General features: G+C 37.3%; 2 protein-coding genes across 3 annotated transcripts; one reads left to right on the top strand and one right to left on the bottom strand.

The window, feature by feature from the left end:
* The first annotated feature begins 1,895 nt into the window (after positions 1-1,895).
* PSA (phosphoserine aminotransferase, chloroplastic-like) lies at positions 1,896-3,795 on the top strand. Its single transcript, NM_001426393.1, has one exon. It carries the CDS (start codon positions 2,162-2,164, stop codon positions 3,452-3,454), a length of 1,293 nt encoding a protein of 430 aa, NP_001413322.1. The 5' UTR covers positions 1,896-2,161; the 3' UTR covers positions 3,455-3,795.
* Positions 3,796-4,479: 684 nt separating this feature from the next.
* On the bottom strand, positions 4,480-17,518 carry LOC110788368 (protein GRIP). Of its 2 annotated transcripts, NM_001426392.1 has the most exons (22): positions 17,165-17,518; positions 15,840-16,322; positions 15,522-15,637; positions 14,700-14,869; positions 13,683-13,776; positions 13,121-13,207; positions 12,918-12,998; positions 12,125-12,250; positions 11,305-11,413; positions 11,117-11,196; positions 10,329-10,457; positions 10,034-10,134; positions 9,262-9,395; positions 9,090-9,187; positions 8,897-9,010; positions 8,728-8,752; positions 8,527-8,579; positions 6,719-6,790; positions 6,598-6,645; positions 5,580-5,685; positions 5,369-5,427; positions 4,480-4,831 (listed from the first exon to the last, which is right to left on the bottom strand). In NM_001426392.1, exons 2-22 carry the CDS (start codon positions 16,309-16,311, stop codon positions 4,727-4,729), a joined length of 2,379 nt encoding a protein of 792 aa, NP_001413321.1. In that variant the 5' UTR covers positions 16,312-16,322; positions 17,165-17,518; the 3' UTR covers positions 4,480-4,726. The 2 variants fall into 2 exon arrangements, 1 of the variants encoding a protein (NP_001413321.1); XR_008930630.1 differs by lacking the exons at positions 4,480-4,831; positions 5,369-5,427; positions 5,580-5,685; positions 6,598-6,645 and having other exon boundaries at positions 8,527-8,648; positions 17,165-17,506.
* Between the last annotated feature and the right edge of the window lie 774 nt (positions 17,519-18,292).

Genomic DNA, 18,292 nt, shown 5'->3' with positions numbered 1-18,292 from the left:
TTAACTAGAATTTAGCCTAAGCTATTATGTTATTCGTACTTAATTATTTGGCAAATTATTAAGCTTAGTTTAACCTTAAAACTATATGAATACTTGAGAATATTATGTATATAAATTGTGATTTCCATCACCTATTTATAGGGTAGGATTATCGAAACTAGAAGCCTACTAGGATTCAATTTATCTAATTCAATTAGAGTTAGACTTAAATTAAATCTTTTGATTTTAGTGTTTAGCTTAACAACTAACTCTAGTAGTTTTAGGAAAATAATCTAACCGGACAAATCCTAAGCAACCAAGGATTCGAGGCTCGCACGAACCACACACGAGCAGTCCACGAGGGGCGCTGCTGTGCGCGCGCGGAGCTCGGCCCAGCAAGCAGCCACGCGGCCCACAGCGTGGGCGCTGCTGCTGCTGGCCTTGCCTTGCTCGGCTGGGCCTGGCCTTGCCTTGCGCTTGGCTGGGCCTGCTTTGCTAGGCGGGATGCTGCTGCTGTGTTGCCTTCGCGCGGGCTTCGCTAGGCGCGGGCCTAGCTTCGTGCTGGGCCTTGCGTCTAGCAAGCTCGTCCGATGTTTATTTCGTACGTCGCGCTTCTGATTTATTTTCCGATTCCGGAATTCATTTCCGATTCGAACAATATTTAATATTTTCGATTCCGGAATTAATTTCCGTTTCGAACAAATATTTAATATTTCCGATTCCGAAATTTATTTCCGATTCCGATAATATTTCCGATTCCGGCAATATTTCCGTTTCCGGCAATATTTCCGATTCCGGCAATATTTCCATTTCCGATAATATTTTTCGATACGTACCATGTTTCCGTTTCTAGCAACATCTACGACTTGGATAATATTTATATTTCCGATACGATCCATATTTCCGTTTCCGGCAATATCATCGTTTCCGGAGTATTCATAATTTGCCTTTTGACGATTTCAGCTCCCACTGGAACCGAGATCTGTCGATTCCGAATATCCATAATTAGAGTATTTAATTCACTTAAATACTTGATCCGTTCACGTACTATTTGTGTGACCCTACGGGTTCATTTAAGAGTAAGTTGTGGATTAATATTATTAATTCCACTTGAACTGAAGCGGCCTCTAGCTAGGCATACAGTTCACTTGATCTCACTGAATTATTAACGTGCATAATTAATTAATATTGAACCGCATTTATTAGACTTAGCATTGAATGCATACTTGGACCAAGGGCATTATTTCCTTCAGGTTGCACCTATAGCATTATTGAAACGGGTAACTAATTACCAATAATGATAAAATTAATATCAATGACCATAATCTATAAGTCCACGTACCCGTATTTTAGGTACACAAACTTTCGGATCGCATATCGGGTACCCGATATGATATCCAATTAGAAAAATAGACTTTTACCTAGCTTATTGTCATATGATTTAACACTAAATACCAACATTAGCACATGAGTTTTACTAATAAATTGACTACATAGTACTAACATTTAGGATTTTAAACTTTTGGGAAACAAGATTTAAATTGAGAAAAACTTTTAAAACAAATGTTTATCAGATTGTTATTGGATACCCATTATTTAAAAAATGATATTCTTAACCATACCCGATACACGAATTTCGAATCGAATACCTAAATTGATAACTATATCAGTTCGGAGACAGTCTCAGATTTCAGATTTTTAATTTTTTGGATAATTTTGGTCAACCCCATAAAAAAAGACGGAAAAAGTTATATGTACACCTATTTATCATTAATTTGTTGACACATCAATAAACCCACCAAAAAATAAGAATGAAATACAATAAATATAATTTCAACCAATAGAAAAACATGATGTACAAGATACCTTGTGCACCCAGTGTAAGGATCCATAGAAGACACTATTTTTTTCTCCGATATGCCTTTGTCGAGCAAAATTTTAAGCGTTATAAGCCCAAAATTCTCCTTGATCGTACTTTTTAGCTTTTGTTGGATCATTAGTGGGGTGATTAGGTGGGCATTAGTCTAAAACTCAAATTTTAACCCAAACCCAACAATTTCAGGCGCTTTACCTAAGCATTTGCATATATTTGCATCCCGCTTTAGATCTTCCTCTTCACCAACCCAAGAAACTTTTCGTCGCTTTATCTCTCTTCGTTCGTTCTCTGTATCCTCTTGTAATCATGGCAATGGCGGCCACCTCTAGCACACAAACAAATCTCTTCCTCAAAGCCCCTTTCAATCCTCAACAAAACTGTCAACAAACCCATTTTCTTCCCTTAAACTTCAAGATCCGCAACCCCATTTCCCGAATCACCTGTTCTGCTACGCCTACCGCAACTGCCGTCTCCACCACCACCAAAATTGATCAACGATCCGAAGAACGCGTCTTCAACTTTGCCGCAGGTCCCGCTGTCCTCCCGGAAAATGTCCTACAGAAGGCGCAATCTGAGCTCCTCAACTGGCGGGGCTCTGGTATGAGCGTCATGGAGATGAGCCACCGTGGGAAAGAATTCACCTCCATTATCGATAAAGCGGAGGCAGATCTACGTACCCTTTTGAACATTCCGTCGGATTACACCGTCCTCTTCCTTCAAGGTGGCGCTTCCACTCAATTCTCCGCTATCCCTTTGAACCTCTGCACTCCCGACTCCGCCGTCGATTATATCGTTACCGGCTCCTGGGGTGACAAGGCCGCTAAGGAAGCAGCCAAGTACGCCGCCGTCTCCAGTATTTGGTCTGGGAAATCTGATAACTATGTAAGAATCCCAAACTTCGATGGGTCTGAGTTTGTGCAAAACTCGCAAGCCAGGTATTTGCATATTTGCGCCAATGAAACTATTTACGGTGTTGAATTTAAGAAGTACCCTGTTCCTGCTAACCCAGACGGATTCTTGGTGGCTGATATGTCCTCCAATTTTTGCTCTAAACCTGTTGATGTCACCAAATTTGGGTTGATTTATGCTGGTGCACAGAAAAATGTGGGTCCATCTGGGGTTACCATTGTTATTGTTAGGAATGATTTGATTGGAAATGCCCAGAAAATGACCCCAGTTATGTTGGATTATAAGATTCATGCTGATAACAAATCACTTTACAACACACCCCCTTGTTATGGAATTTATATGTGTGGGTTGGTTTTCGAGGATTTGTTGAACCAAGGTGGATTAGTGGAGGTTGAGAAGAAGAACAAGGCTAAGGCTCAGGTACTATATGATGCAATTGATGAGAGCAATGGTTTTTACAAATGCCCTGTTGAGAAATCAGTGAGGTCATTGATGAATGTACCCTTTACACTGGAAAAATCCGAGCTCGAAGGTGACTTCATTAAGGAGGCTGCTAAGGAGAAGATGGTGGCTCTTAAAGGCCACAGGAGTGTTGGTGGGATGAGAGCTTCAATCTATAATGCTATGCCTTTGGCTGGTGTTGAAAAGTTGGTTGCTTTTATGAAGGAATTCCAAGCTAAGCATGCTTAGATTTTTGGGGATGATTTGGTTATCTTTGGCACTTTCTTGCAGCAGAATAACAGAGTGTTTTATTTTATTTTATTTACGGAGTACCTGTTTTGTTATGTTTGTTGTTTGTGAAATCATATGATGATGGAGTATTTTAGTAGTGGTAGAAGCAGGTTTTGTTTTTGTTTTTTGGAATGGCCAAACTATAAGAGGCTGTGGCTGGCTGGATTAATAAGCACGTTTGCCTGTTGATCTGTTATGCAGCATCACAGCTCATTAGATAGTAGAAGTATCACATTGTACGCATTATTCACAATTTAATGACAATGGATTATTATTGCTGGAAGTGCCCTTAATCTTTATTAATGATTACTGTTATCAGTAACTTTCGATAGTTTTGTACTAGGAAATTATATAAATTACTTGTATTAAATTCTTAAGATTTTATCTTTATAAATTGTAGTATTCAGGATTACTCCGGTGGCAGTGATTTGCAAGAATGGAATCACTTGCCCAAAATAGTGTGACCACTGCTTTCTTGTCTGCCATGCTGATTGACTGACTCGGGTCTGTGGGCGTTTAACGCTAGTTTAGAATAGTAACCAGACTATATGCAGCAGAAGTAGACACTGTTTTGGATTCACAGCAACATTTGTGGTCTTCTTTAATTTTTGTTTTCAACATACCAGAGAAAACTGTCTAAACATTATCAATGTGTTAAATTTGATCAATAACAAGGGTTGATGGCAGATCAATGCTGGTCTTAATAAAGAATAAATGCAAATCCTCCAATGTTTGGCATAGGAATATGAAGGCATAGATAGGAATCAGATTTGCCTAGAAAGGTGCAAGTTAATTATCACTGCTTTTTGCAAACCTGTTTTGTTTTAAAGAAAAATATAGCTTGCTTATTTTTACGACAATATTAGTCACATTCGTGTGCACATTGTCTAAGTCAGGTGCAGGGTCGCTTCTTTTTATGACAAATATTCAAAAGTTACAAATCCGCATAGCCTGCACTTGAAGGGGTGTGAATAAATTGGAAGTACGAGTAAAAGCTTTCTTTCTAATGATGATACCAATCAGTTTTTGTTCTTTTTACAGTAATTTTCAATATGGTAATTGCCAAAAAAAAAAAAATCAATATGGCAAAAAGGATGAGTGTTACAGAAAGACGATGTACATAATAAATCAATTAATACAAAATTTGCAGCTCGATTCCCCACTTTATCGATTTTTTGCAAGTAACATTCACAACAGCCAGAAGCCTCTTTAGATTGGAGTCAGCTACAGTTAGACAAATGAGAATCTTGAGAAAAGCGAGCGGCTTGGTACATCATTTGCTGTGCTAGGTGATGCTTCTGCATAACTGCGATAGACTTGTTGACACTTCTGGGTCTACATGCGAGATAAAAGGATGGTTCAGTGATCAGAACATAAGCAAGTCAAGAAGGAATTCTACAGTTCTACATCCTTAGTAGTAAATAATCCTAACTTTTCGTTCTGTGTCTGTATAAATGCAGACAATTGAGATGTACATCTAAAGAAAACCAAACCCTAGTTATGAAGAAGACATCAACAATGAGAAAGACTTCAACAAGAAATAAATTAATTGCAAGAGGGTAAAGTTAGAGGGGTGAAGGGAAGAGGGGGCTATGAACACTGCAAGCTCAAACAAGTGAAGTTCAATTTAATAATCTGTTGTAAGTTTCATCTTATAACATGCATGATGCATGCATATAGGTCGTATCCAGTCCACAAGGATCCCACTGTTTAGCGCAAGGTATGGGGAAGGTCCAGACCACATGGAGATGTTAGGACAAATGGATTCTAACATTAAAGAAGCAGGAAAGGTTATTTTCACCTTCTAAGGAGTTCATTTAGGAAGTTTAGTACTTCTATGTATAACTTATTTAGGTAATTAGATAACATCACCTCATCAGGACTGAATTGCAGAAGCATTGCAATTACTGGGAGTAAAGCCTCCACCTCACCTATGCAAGAGAAATGTAACAAAGTTAATACGTGACACAAAAATATTTGGATATTCCATAATTGCAAAGGATTTTTTGTTTAATAAGTTAGTAATTGTTGTTTAAGTAGACCCCTAGATGTTTTAATATATAACTAAATCTTATGCAGGTACCAGTTTCAAGAAGCTTCAAGACAACATTTTTAAGGTACGTCATATCCACCCCTTCCCTCTTCCGCGCTCTATCCATGCTCCGGAGTTCCTCCTTCAACATGTCAACCTGCAAGCACAAGTAACTAGGGCTTCAGACTTTGACAGAAAAGCAATGGCCTGGAATATCATCAGAGCTAATACCCGCTCTTTAAACCAGGTTGAAAGAACATTCTTAATTAATGGATTAAAAGGTCATATTGTAGATACATATGACGTCATCACCACTCGAACAGCTGACCTTCCACTTTAGAAAGAAAATAAAATGTGGTGGTACTGAGACCCACTTGCACTTTTTAACTGATTTGTTTTTGCCTTTGTGGTCTTCAAAACGATCGTCAACCACTTATATTTTACACAAAATAATTCTCTTAGTTTGAAAGTAACTTCTCTAGAAACTACTTCCCAGAGGAATTTAATGAATATTCTACACTTAAACCTTTCATTAAAGAACTATGAGACCCGGACTCTTCTGGAGTAGTCAAGTCAAAGACTTGCCGTTATAGACGAGTGTGATCACTACAGCACTTCAGTTTGACCAAAGGCATAAAATCCATACTGTCTTATACATATACACATAAAACAAAGGAAAATACAAGTCCTGACTTCTAAGGTGGATATTAGTACTCATTTCAGACTGATGCTCTGAGGCCTCTGACTCCTCATTTCAGCGCGGATATCCATGTCCGATACTTGGAACTCCAAATGAGTATGGACACTTTAGTATCGTGAACTCTGGATACTTGTGAATTAGAGTTAAGTATTGACCATGTAACTATATTTAGAAAATTATAGTATTAACCATGTAACTTATCACTCTATGATCCATGCCCAATTTAAGAACTCCAGAAAGAGGGCTTTAGATCAAAATCTATCCATCAATAAAGATCTCTTCATTTGAACCATGAAATAGGCAAGGAAAAAAGTTACTAAAGCAGTCAAACTGGTCACATATTAGAGAGTTGCAGCTAAGGGCACACACCTGTTGGTTGTGGAGCCGGTTTTCACGCTCAAGCTCCTCAATTTCCTCCTGAGTATGAAGAAAGAGAATCAGAACATGTGTTACACTAAACTCAATTTGTTCACGATGGAACTGTACCCACTTGAAGTGCTAGTATGTGCCGCTGTGACTGAGACAACTCCTCTTCTCTCTGGGCTTGCTGCCTAGCCAACATCTTGAGAGAGAAAACAGATAATTAGTACATAAGTTTCCTATCCATTCTACACAATCAAACCAAAAAAATTAATTTAATGTAGCTGCGGCCTGCATACTGTAAAAATAGGAACAAGCATACATTGAAATTATCTCAAAAGCACTTTCCTAATTCCATCCAATAATGTTTACCAAACAAAATAACACTCAAAGAACCAAGTTGAAGAAGAAACAATTAGGCAATTCGCAGATGACAACAATAGAAAAACACTAACAAAAACATGCACATGTATGATCTATGATGCACGGAAACGTGGTTTTTTGGCAGCTGGGCGTTTCCAAAACGTTTCGAAACGTGGAAACGGAGAAACGCGTTTCGAAACGCGGTAGAAACGTTTCTTTTTTCTTCAAAACGTTTCGCACTAATGAATTCAAAACAAATGCTGGGGAAACGCTTTATTTGGAAATAACAGACGTTTCCTTCTTAAAATCCCCAAATTCCCAATCTTAGCATTTATTATAACCTAGGTTCTCTGATTCTCTCAATATCTCTGCCATTCCTTCTTCCTCCGGTACAGTGATCCTCCCTTTGGTTTCACTCTTCACCGTAGATAGTGGTCGTCGGTGCCGACGTCGAGGTAAGGTCGTAGGATTTTCTGTCCGATTTGTTAATATTGTAGTATTGTACTGTATGAATTAAGTAGTTAAATACCTAATTATCTAAACACCCCTTAATTTATATGAAATGAGTTTAATTTATACAAAAATGAGATTCATTTATATGAAAAATGGGTTGATTTGATGCACAATTGTGCTCAATAGATCAAATTATACGAAATTGTGTCACTAATTAATTGTATACGAAATGAATCACTAAATGGGTTAATTTGAGTCAGTTTAAGTTTACACCGTTTGGATATTTGATTATTTGATATTGTTTTATAAGTGTATGGACACTTGGACAGTAGCTAATATTAAGATTTGTGTCAATGGTTTAATTATCAAAGGCTTGAATTGTAGGTGTTATGGGCTTGCACTCCAAGTGTTCGATAAAATGCCCAACTGAAATTCCTTTAATTTATGCATTTTTATTAGTAATTCTTTAAATTGCCGTTTTCCCGTTTCTTACAATTTTGGAAATTGCCGTTTCCCCGTTTCTCGGTTTCCCCGTATCCGTTTCCGTTTCACGTTTCCGTGCAACCTAGTGTATGATTGTATGTGATGTGGATTTGAGTTGCTATGGTCAAGACTCAAAGTCAACATCATTATTCGAGTTTGAAAAGTCCAGTGGCAGAAACTTGAATTAAGATAAGTTATATCTTTTAATGTTTTACTAAGACTCTTAGTAGTTTGTTTTTTACTTAAACTAAGATTCTTTGTCATAATTTATATTGCCTATATAAAGGGCATTAGGTTGTTATTATATATAAAATGTGATAGAGTTTTGAGTTTTATGATAAAACTTATGAGAGTAGGTGAAATGCTTATTCATCCACACTAGTGTTTCTAGTTTGGTTTATTGTTTGACCCGTTTGATCAAATTGTATTGTTTAGGTTCTTTCGACACTAAATTAACACCCAGATATTGTGAAGTTCGTTTGACCGAGCAGAATCATACGGAGTATCAGTTTGCACCTAAACAGTTGCACTAGCATGTATCATTATGCAGAACTTAGGATGAACTGATTATTTTCTCCTAAGGCAGAAAATATAATTTTTTCATAGCTGAAAAGAAAGGAATATGCAAAAATAAAATACCAGAATCTGTTGCTCTGCAGAGGAAGTGTTTGAGCTATCTTGTTTCTGTGAGGCTGGTGGACATGTTTCACAAACCAAAAAGCGTGGTTGAACTCCATTTTAGAATATACGGAGGATAACCCCTCGAAAAAAAAAGAATATAGGAAGGATAAGCTGTCACCATAAAAACATCAATCCACAAGAAAATATATGTTTATGTACCTTTGCTGTGAGCATCATCTCCTCCCTGAAAAGAGTAACCAATTCCATGAAAATCAATTTGAATGAATTAGAATCGACTAGAATGATGTGTCAGGGACTAGGGCTGCCATTGAAATACAAGCTCAAATGAAAACTGGGGGCAAGCTTTAACGGAATGTCGGAAACATACTTTGAGTTCTAAAGATCGTTGAAGTAATTTGTAGTCATTCAAAAGCCTTAAAATCTCTTTGTCTTTATCCTCAAGCATCCTATCAGCAAGGTCACGGAATGAATCATGCTCTTCCTGCAAGAAGGGAGTCCAATTAGCCAGTGAAGTACACAGTCTATCATTAAATTTCAAGACGAGCAGCAACAAAATGTACTTTCAGTTTACTATATTTGCACTTTATCTCTTCCATTTCTTTCTGCAAATCTGGTGCAATGGATGCCTCAATTTCCGCTTTTGCAGCTTCATACTTCCCTATAATTATCATTTAAACGTAGTCTTAGTTGGCATCTTAAGGAGTTCAGTGACCAAATAATTAACTAGCTTACCTCTCCATGTTTCTTCCAAATTCCGCAGGCTTGTTTCCCAGGCACCTTTCTCTAACTGGTGTTGTACAGTCTGAGAATCAACCTTTGTTTCTAGATTCCTTACCTGCTGATCAGCATTCCTAAGAGCAACATCTCTGAAATACAGACACACGAATAGTCTAAAAATGTACTAGAGTAATTATTCGTATTTTATTCTCATGACTATACCAGCTTCTACTTGGGGTTTAAGTTTGTTAACCTCTAATAAATAAAGCATAGCCATTTAAGGGGAAGAACAAAGAGGAGTTTAGTTAAAAAGTGAAAACTTTACGGTCCATTGTTTAAACCAGTGAAAACTTTATGGTCCTTGACTCCTGGGACCACTGGCATGTTTATCACCAGTTTCAAGAAGAAAAATAAGTTGGTAATCAATACTAAATATTGAATACCTGGCTACAGCCATCTAAGTCTTTGCTCACCATGCACAGTCAATGAAAGATAGCTGATACATTTAACTGGACAATATATCTTCCTTCTCCTCCTCTAGTTGTTTAAATAGAATTTACTCTCTATGTTAGTTTTAGTAGAAGAATTGCCAAAGAGCATATCCTTGCATTGATTCAGTACTTCTATAGGTAAATTTTCAGCATTTGAAATGAAGACCGGCTAGGCATCACAATCAATATGAGGTAACATAACAAGGCAAGTATTATTTCAAAAATGGAAATTTTCCGTAAAGAGACCATTATCACAATATGACGGCCACAATAACAACATCAGCAGAAAAGAATACCTTGCTGAAAGTTCCTTGTCATGGTTGGCCAAAGCAGCTTGAAGCTCAATGACAACCTTATCCCTTTCTGTGGAGACCAATGATATTTCGTTCTCAGCTTCCTGAAGGGAAAAGGACCCCGCAGGTTATCGAATAATATTCATGATAATCAATTAACAAGTCAATGCCCCTAATTGTAGTTACACAGCAATCAAACTGTACCACCAAATGTTCATAGCAAGCTTGAAGGCAAGGAATGCAAGGGATTAAACGAAGAGAACAACAAAGTAAATGGAAATTTGATTAGATTGTGTACTTTTAGTGCTTCCTCTAGAGCTTGGATTTGCTCATTGTCCTTGGCTGCTGCTAGCTCTGCGTCCTTCTTCTGAAGAAGGGAGTGAGCACGAAGCTTATAGGAAGAAAATTCAGCTTCTAGTCGACTGATCTACAAAAACATGATAAGAACGAGATTATAACAAAGTTCAACCGATTACACATGCAGCTTTACAACATAAAATTACCGTGGCATTATTCAAAGAGGGAAAACTACACGCGTAGATCATGAGCAAATGAGGATGAGCAAAAATATGGAGCAGGTGATAACGGCATACTACAAACTGTACTACTGTAGTGTTGTTCAATAGGACGTAAAACCTTCAAAATCAAATGTAAATTTGTTGATTTGGGGGGGGGGGGGGGGGGGGGGGGGGGGGGAGATTTGCTTCTACATGCACTTGAAGACAAGAAACTTCAACAAGTAACCATGCCCCCATGAGAACAGTACAAAAGAATTATTGTAGTCCACAACCTACGCATCACAACTTCAGTTCAAAACTCAGAGGAATAAGAGATATATACAAGTATTTTTAAACAAATGTCTTCACTGTAAAATGAAAAGTACAAAAGGACCACATCCAATCTTACGAATCCTGAATCATAGCTAAAATATACAAAACAAAGGAACAAAATTTGCCCACATCCACAAGATTCGTCACTTGAATGTAAGGTTCTCTTAAACTCAAAAGTTGAAAGAGTGACAAGGTGTGCAATATCTTTTGAGTATATGACGGCCTCGCTATTGCATGTAAATGGCAGTATTGATACCTGTTCCCTGGAGGCTGCCAGTTCTGAATCTCTATCATTGAGCAACTGAGCTTGTCCAGACAACTGTGATTCAAGCTGACCTTCAAATAGAGAAAAACATGGGTGATCAGGAACTCAAGCTTTCTTTAAAAGATTCCAATAGGAGGTGTCAGATAATATGAAGTGTACGCTTATTAATTAATCTGTACTTTTAATTTTAGCAGTTCCGACTTCTGCCCGTACGCGGCTATTCTCAGCCGTCTCTAATTTTGCTTTGAGGGCTTCACAGATTGCTTCCCAGCTCTCTTTCTCTTTCTCCTGAATCATAATGACAACAAAATAGGAGGGCAGCATCGAAGAATTTCAGAGAATGTGCAGGAATCAAAGGAAAATATGGGAAATTTAAGAAATCTCTTAAAAAACATTATCCGAGAATGCAATATCTTACACAAACTACGGTGAAGTTCTCTAAGAAAGCACATTTAGTGCATGGCCTAAAAACAATACAACAATTAAAACCAACATGAAGAGTGGAGAAAACACAACAAGCAGAATAAAATTCAAAGATGCTGAAAAAAAATTCAATAGATTTGGCATCACTAGGTCCAGCAAAGTCTTGAACATTATGGCAACAAGGCCAACAACATATCAGTTATATTCTTTATTTAGGTGGGTTTTTTAGAAGAGTGGTAAAAGGTATCATGACGCAAACCAAATTTACCAAAGAGAGATGCATGAGTAACAACAAGAAAGCAAGACAAATATGTACTCAGCGCCGAAGGAGAGCATGCCTACAATTTACAATGCAAGACGATCGAAGAGGAGGAGAAACTAGTGGAGTTCCTGAACATGATCAGTGTGCTGTCAATCACATGTTATCTCAAACCAAGATATAGTCCCTACTAATAGACTAAACACAAATAAAATTCCCTAAACAGAGTGCAGAAGCCTCTTCATTTTCTATCCACGTACCAAATTACCAAAAACAGTAGATGGTGAAGATCATGAAATTCAAAAGAAAACACATACATGCTCGTGCTTTTTCTGAACAAGTTCTCCTTTAACAGACTCAATGACAGCTTTTAGTCTAGCTGCTTCGCCAGAAGTAGCAGCATCCATTTCAGCTATTCTTGATTCCTTTTCAGCAACTACTACCTGGAAAGTAAATTGCAAGACACTTCAGAGAGGGTATAATTCTCCAGAGTTGATAGTTTCGAAGCATCATATGGCAAGCCGAAATTGTTCACTGATGCCAAGATTTGATAACTGGAACTCGACTAGGGCAGGAAGGAGAAAAAATTTAAATCCATATGGGGAAGGTTGGGATACTTGATAGGAAGTATTTTATTATGTGAAGCCAGAGGCCAAGCTTTATGTACTATGCTTCTATGCATCATATTTTCATAAACACCAATATAGGATATTGCTGATTAACTGAATTCGGTTAATAGTTGGGGGGAGGCGGTAGTCCACCCTTTCGATTTTTTAACCCCAGTCATAAGATGAGTCACGGTTGACACGGGTGTTGGCCATATATCAGTCTATTACAAACCTGTATCGGCCTTGAATCAGTTGTATCCAGTTAAATTTAAAGCCCTTGTGCATCGGCTCTACATCGACCATAACAAACAGTCCATTGGTCCTTTACCACTTATAAAACATCAGTTCAGCAAGCTGGAAATCCAATATGTATTGGAAAATATTTAAACCCATCGTTCTAGGGAATGGCTAATGTATTCGCAATCTTTTGTATTTGCCAAAAGACCCTCAGCAGTTGATAATTAGATGCTGATTCAGTTTAACATATCAAACAGAATTTTACCTGTAAAGAAGAGACGGTTTCTGCTGCCTTATTAAGCTCAGACGTTGCTTCAGCAAGTTGCATTTCCATACTTTCTACACGCTAAATAGAATCAGATCAAAGACAAATATTTGAGTAGCACTAAAATATGGATGTTATGTAGTAAGGGAAGTCTAAAATAATATGGTCCGGGGTCAACTTGATAATTTCTATACTATATTCACCTTTTGATGTTTGGAAGAGATCTCAGTTACAGAAGCTTGCCGTTTTTCCTCAGCAGCATGTAATAAGCCTTTCATGTTTTCCAACATCTACAAGAGCACGATAAAACAAGCAAATCAGTTGATGATTCAAATATCTCCAGCCTTATTGACAAAAAAAACAAAGAACAGTAGAACACTGTGGAAAAGTGAGGCTAACTTACCAAGTGTTAGTTATTAAAAAAAAAAAGGGGGCTATTAAATTCACCTAAAATAACATCTGACAATCAGAATCTCTGTTAAGAGGAAAAGACTACAATATTCGCCATTAAAGTGTATTTTTAGACATGAAACAAATGGAGGCATCAGCCTAATTCTCTTCATAAATATATAATGTTTAGATGCAAGCAAAGGAATCATGCATTGACGAGAGGACTGCAGGAAGTAGAGTTTGGAGACGATCAAGTTAAAATCTGAACACAAAACAACGACTTCAACTCAACCATGGCATGGAGATAAACCGATTTACTGAACGAACCTTATCTCTATACAAGTAAGGCTAACTTACAGACAATAGATTATTTACCTGTTCTTTCTCCAAAAGTGACTGTTGCAGTGCCTCAAGAGCATGCTCCTTGGGTTCCAATGAATGACGGAGCTCTTCAATGTTATCTCGGAGCCTGCATGTTACAGAGGCTTGTCAAATAGAAAATAAACGCACAAAATTATTATACAGTACACATATCAGTATATCACAATAAACAAAGAAAGGGGAGCAAACAATGAAGGCATGAAGCCTATCACTTCTCATATAACCCATTTTGTTTCCTTGGGCAAAATGTTCTGCAACATCAAATCCTACTGGGACATTGAGGTATGAGGACGTCAAATCTTCCTTACCTTTAACTAGACCAAACCAGAAGACACAACAAGGAAATTTTCATAAGAAAGTTTCTATGTGAGATTTTATTTTGAGCTACACCTCTCAGCCATATTAACTGCACTTGAAAGGCATTCATGGGATCAGAAAATTAAGGCTTAGGTTTTAAACTTCTATATACTTCCTACGTTGTTTTGTAAGTGCAACATGTCCCTTTGGCACGTACTTCAAGGAAGAGATTAGAAAAGGTAAATGAAAACAAATAATTAAAATAACTTAAATACCGATAAAAGGGAAGGGTTGGGCTACTCGTGTTTAAGTTACTTTAATTAATTTGTCCGTTTTTACCTTCTCTAATATATTCCTTAAAGTGAGGGCCAAGACTAGAGGACATGTTCCACATATAAAAAAAACAGAGGAACTAAGAAGTTTCTGAATGGGGAATATGATGCCTGAGTAAAAAGAAAGAAAGGACTTTTTCTACGGTTCATAATGGTTCATATGAACCCACAACGAGTTATGGTGCAGACAAGATATGATCCTACATTTTTTGGTAATCTCCCAACTATTGCAAGTTGCAACAACTAATGGCATCACAAGACTGAATTACAAAAGAAGTAAGGCAATAAAACCCACTCACATTTCTCCTGAAAAGAAAAGCAAGTTGGTAGTAAACTTTTCTTCAGGGAATGTCAAAGGTCAAGCTCGCAAAATATAACTTACTTATTGTTCACACTTCTTAATTGCTGCCTCTCCCCGTCCATCGCTTTTAATGCTTCATTAGCTTGTTGTCGGGTGCGCTCTAGCTCTTGCTGCAGTGCTGAAAGTTGAGATGACGCTCTTTCAGCTCTTTCACTCATATCACGGAACTGTGCCTCTAAATCATCTTTTTCCTGAAGTTAGTCACAAACAAAATAATATAAGCTTCTTGAGCAGGTATTGCCTCTAACCGAGCTGCACCCAACATTCCTGTTCAAAAAAGAGCTTAGGGATCCACTCCCCAAGCTTTTTGATGCTATAAGGATAAAAGCCCATAAGGACATTGTCCCTTTTCCCAATTTCAGCTCTTAGACAGAACGTTCTAAATGAACGCCTCAGAAATGTTACTGAGTTCAACTGCTTGTGTACAAGTTCACATATTTCTGCTAAAAACCTCTACGATGTTCTCTGACTAGCAAGGGTAGGGCTGCCCACATTTAGACCTCCCCAAAGCTGGCATGTGTTAGTGTTTACTTAATTGGTTGTTGTAGTTGTTGTTTGTAGTTTGTACAAGCTTGTGAAATCAACAACGACAACAATTTCCCTATTTCCTCAATTTCGGTCCTCTACTTTTACAATGTTTATTGTACAATAGTAATCGACATAATGAATTACAGTGGAATTATGAACATCCAAGATTGAAATCCTAATCAACGTCCTTTTATTTGTCCTTTTAGTAAATCCCTTTTTTAGCTATCAAGGGAAAAAAAATTAAGTACTCTACTGAGAATATATGGTACATATTCCTTTATTATAAGTACATATAACAGATACAGTAAAATTTACCTTCTGAACATCTTGAATGCGCTGTTTTGCCCTTTTGTGAAGCCTGGTAAACTTGGAATCAAGCTCCGAATACTTATCATCTCTTTCTTTGACTTCCTGCTCCATCTTTAGTTGAGCTACAAACGGAAACACCTTAAAAGACTTAAATAGTATTTCTTCTATGCTCAGACAGTCAGACCTAAAGGTCAAAGGATAAAGAATGTGCTCGTATAAGGAAGTCCACGGCTAGTCATTTTTTTTTTGTATTAGAGAGAATTCCAAGTTCACACAGCAGAGTATAAGTTTCATTAAAAAGGTGAGGAAAACTCAATAACTGACCTTCGGCAAGCTTCACTGAAAACTCTTGGGCTCTAGCATCAGCCTCTGAATATGATTCTCTCAGGTGCTTGAGTGCCTCTTCTGCAGCACTACGAGTCTGTTTTTCTTCCTGCAATTCCTTATTCAACAACTCTATCTTTTCCTGTAATGCTTTTACAGCGTCAGATGCTGCATGTTCTGGTTCAGGTTTTTGATTTTGCTGGGAAGATCCAGTTAATTCTATGCCTAAATTTTGCATGTGCATGCCCTTGATCTGAGACTTAAAATACTCATTTTGAAACTTGAGCTCGACAACCATTTGGACCAGCTGATCATGAGTACTATCAGAGCTGGAATCATCCAGATCACAGACTCCATTTTCCTTGGGATAACATTCATCAGAATTCCTATCCGTCAGTTGTTTCACCAGTTTTAAATAATCTTCTGCCGTTGTTTCTATCATTCCATTGTCATCCCCTTCCTGATTCGACATTGTCCTGTTTTCTGAAATGACCAAACTTGTCGTCAAGGCTCAAGAGTGAAGGCCATTATAAAAAAAATAAAAAAACACATCAAGAGTTAATTCTAATAATAAAAAGAGTAAATGATAGTACCAAATACCAATACATGCCACAAATCACCAAATAATGATAACAATAGTAACAAGGGAATTCCGTCTCTAGCTGAAACAAAGAGCAGGTAAACAGGAGTAAATGCTCTTAGTAGCTACGGAGTACTCCGTAATATACTACTCCGTATACATTTACACCACACTATAAAAGCACAATTACTAAACCTAATAATGATATATTCTTCTCCCCTTAAGTTTTAACCATATCCACTCATTATCCAGAATAAGTAAGCTCAAGCTCGTATTGGGTGCCAAAATCTCTAGAAATCCCTTAGATGATAGACTAATCCAGAGCTAATAACTATATACAGAGATTACCCCGAAATTCTGACAAAATCAAACTAGAAACTAATTAGGTCCTCAGCTAATCTGGCATCGGACAAATACTAATCACCCTACAATGCTGAATTCAAAATCGCCAAACTACAAATCAAAAACCCCAATTTGAGAACAGCTTCGATGCATCAAGAAAAATGAAATTGAAAACCTAAGACAGCAATTGGCACGATATTGGCAAAATTAGCACAGAATTTCTCTCTAATCAAACTTCGAAATCAACTTAGCAAAATATGTAGTAAGCGTTGAATCACCAAATTGAAGGATCAACCACATAATCAAATCGAATAAAATTCAATCGACAACATACATAAAATCGATTGAAATGTTGTGAATTTTTCCATTTCAGCAAAATTAGAAGGAAAAAATGGCAACTAACCTTGGAGAAACAGAGAATCAAGGAGATCGAGAGAGAGAAATGACAGTCAGTATACACAAATGGACTGGATCAGTGGATCTTGCACTGCAGGTCTGCAGTGTTAGTTTTTCGCGCTTCAAAATGATAATAAGTTGAACAAATACAACTCCATGTCCTCTTAATTACCGGTTTCCTTATTTTTGTCACAACTCGTATCATGGATTAATCTATTCTTGACCGATTTCAGCTAAAATGTTAGAAAACATTAAAATTTCCAAATGGGTTCCTTTCTGTGAAAATTTCAATTTAGCATCTCGTAAGCAAAAAAAAAAGCCAGTCATTTTTCAATGAGCCGACACGAAATGGTCACTCCCGTTATCAGTTTACTTTTGTAAATCTGAGTAGGGGATATACTATGAAATTTTTAATTTTTTACGAGGAAATGCAGTACCACTAATAATAATTGATACGGTATTTACATTGATGAAACTGATTTAGAGAAATTATATACATTCAATGTCGTCACAAAAAACTCTCTCGATGGAAAAAAAAAAAAATACCAACACTCATGAGTCATGCCAATATTAACACTTAAGCCAGCAACCAAAAAACAATCGAGGAACGCGATCAGTTGTCAAGATCAAACAAGAAACCAAAGCGTAAAAATCACACATTTGATCTTTGGACATAATGATAATCGATATGATGTTCACGAGGAAGATGTAGCCATGGAAGAACATGAGGCCAATCGAATGTATGCTGAGGAGGGACAGGCTGACAATGGGCCGTTAAAATCATTACCCCAACCTAGGGATAGCAATGGGTCCAAGACCCGACCCAGATCCGATTAGACCCGGTCCATTTATAAGGGTCTGGGTCCAAAAAAATTAGACCCTGTGGATCTGGGGCGGATTTGGGTCTTTGTTCAATGGGGCGGGTCTCCAAGAATTAAAGATCCAGATCCGACCCACAGACCCATATATATAAATTTTTTTTATATTATTAAAATTTTAATATGATTCAATATTTACGTGCTAAACTTTATTCAGTTCTTATGATGCTAAATTATTTAAATATTGTTTGATGTGACATATAAATAATAATACTCCGTATTAGAAACTTTAAATACTTATTGTATTACAAGGCTAT

Source organism: Spinacia oleracea, chromosome 3, assembly GCF_020520425.1.
Source record: "Spinacia oleracea cultivar Varoflay chromosome 3, BTI_SOV_V1, whole genome shotgun sequence".
Taxonomy (NCBI): domain Eukaryota; kingdom Viridiplantae; phylum Streptophyta; class Magnoliopsida; order Caryophyllales; family Amaranthaceae; genus Spinacia; species Spinacia oleracea.
This window is presented reverse-complemented; position numbering and strand designations above follow the sequence as displayed.

What these genes read in the sequence shown, in the direction of transcription:
- LOC110788368 (NM_001426392.1), bottom strand. Translation starts at nt 16,311, where the DNA reads ATGTCGAATCAGGAAGGGGATGACAATGGAATGATAGAAACAACGGCA. An exon ending in AAACCGTCTCTTCTTTACAG is followed by an intron (nt 12,251 to 12,917) that starts GTAAAATTCTGT and finishes TTTACTTTCCAG; the next exon opens with GTAGTAGTTGCTGAAAAGGA. An exon ending in GGCACATACTAGCACTTCAA is followed by an intron (nt 6,646 to 6,718) that starts GTGGGTACAGTT and finishes CTTCATACTCAG; the next exon opens with GAGGAAATTGAGGAGCTTGA.
- PSA (NM_001426393.1), top strand. Translation starts at nt 2,162, where the DNA reads ATGGCAATGGCGGCCACCTCTAGCACACAAACAAATCTCTTCCTCAAA.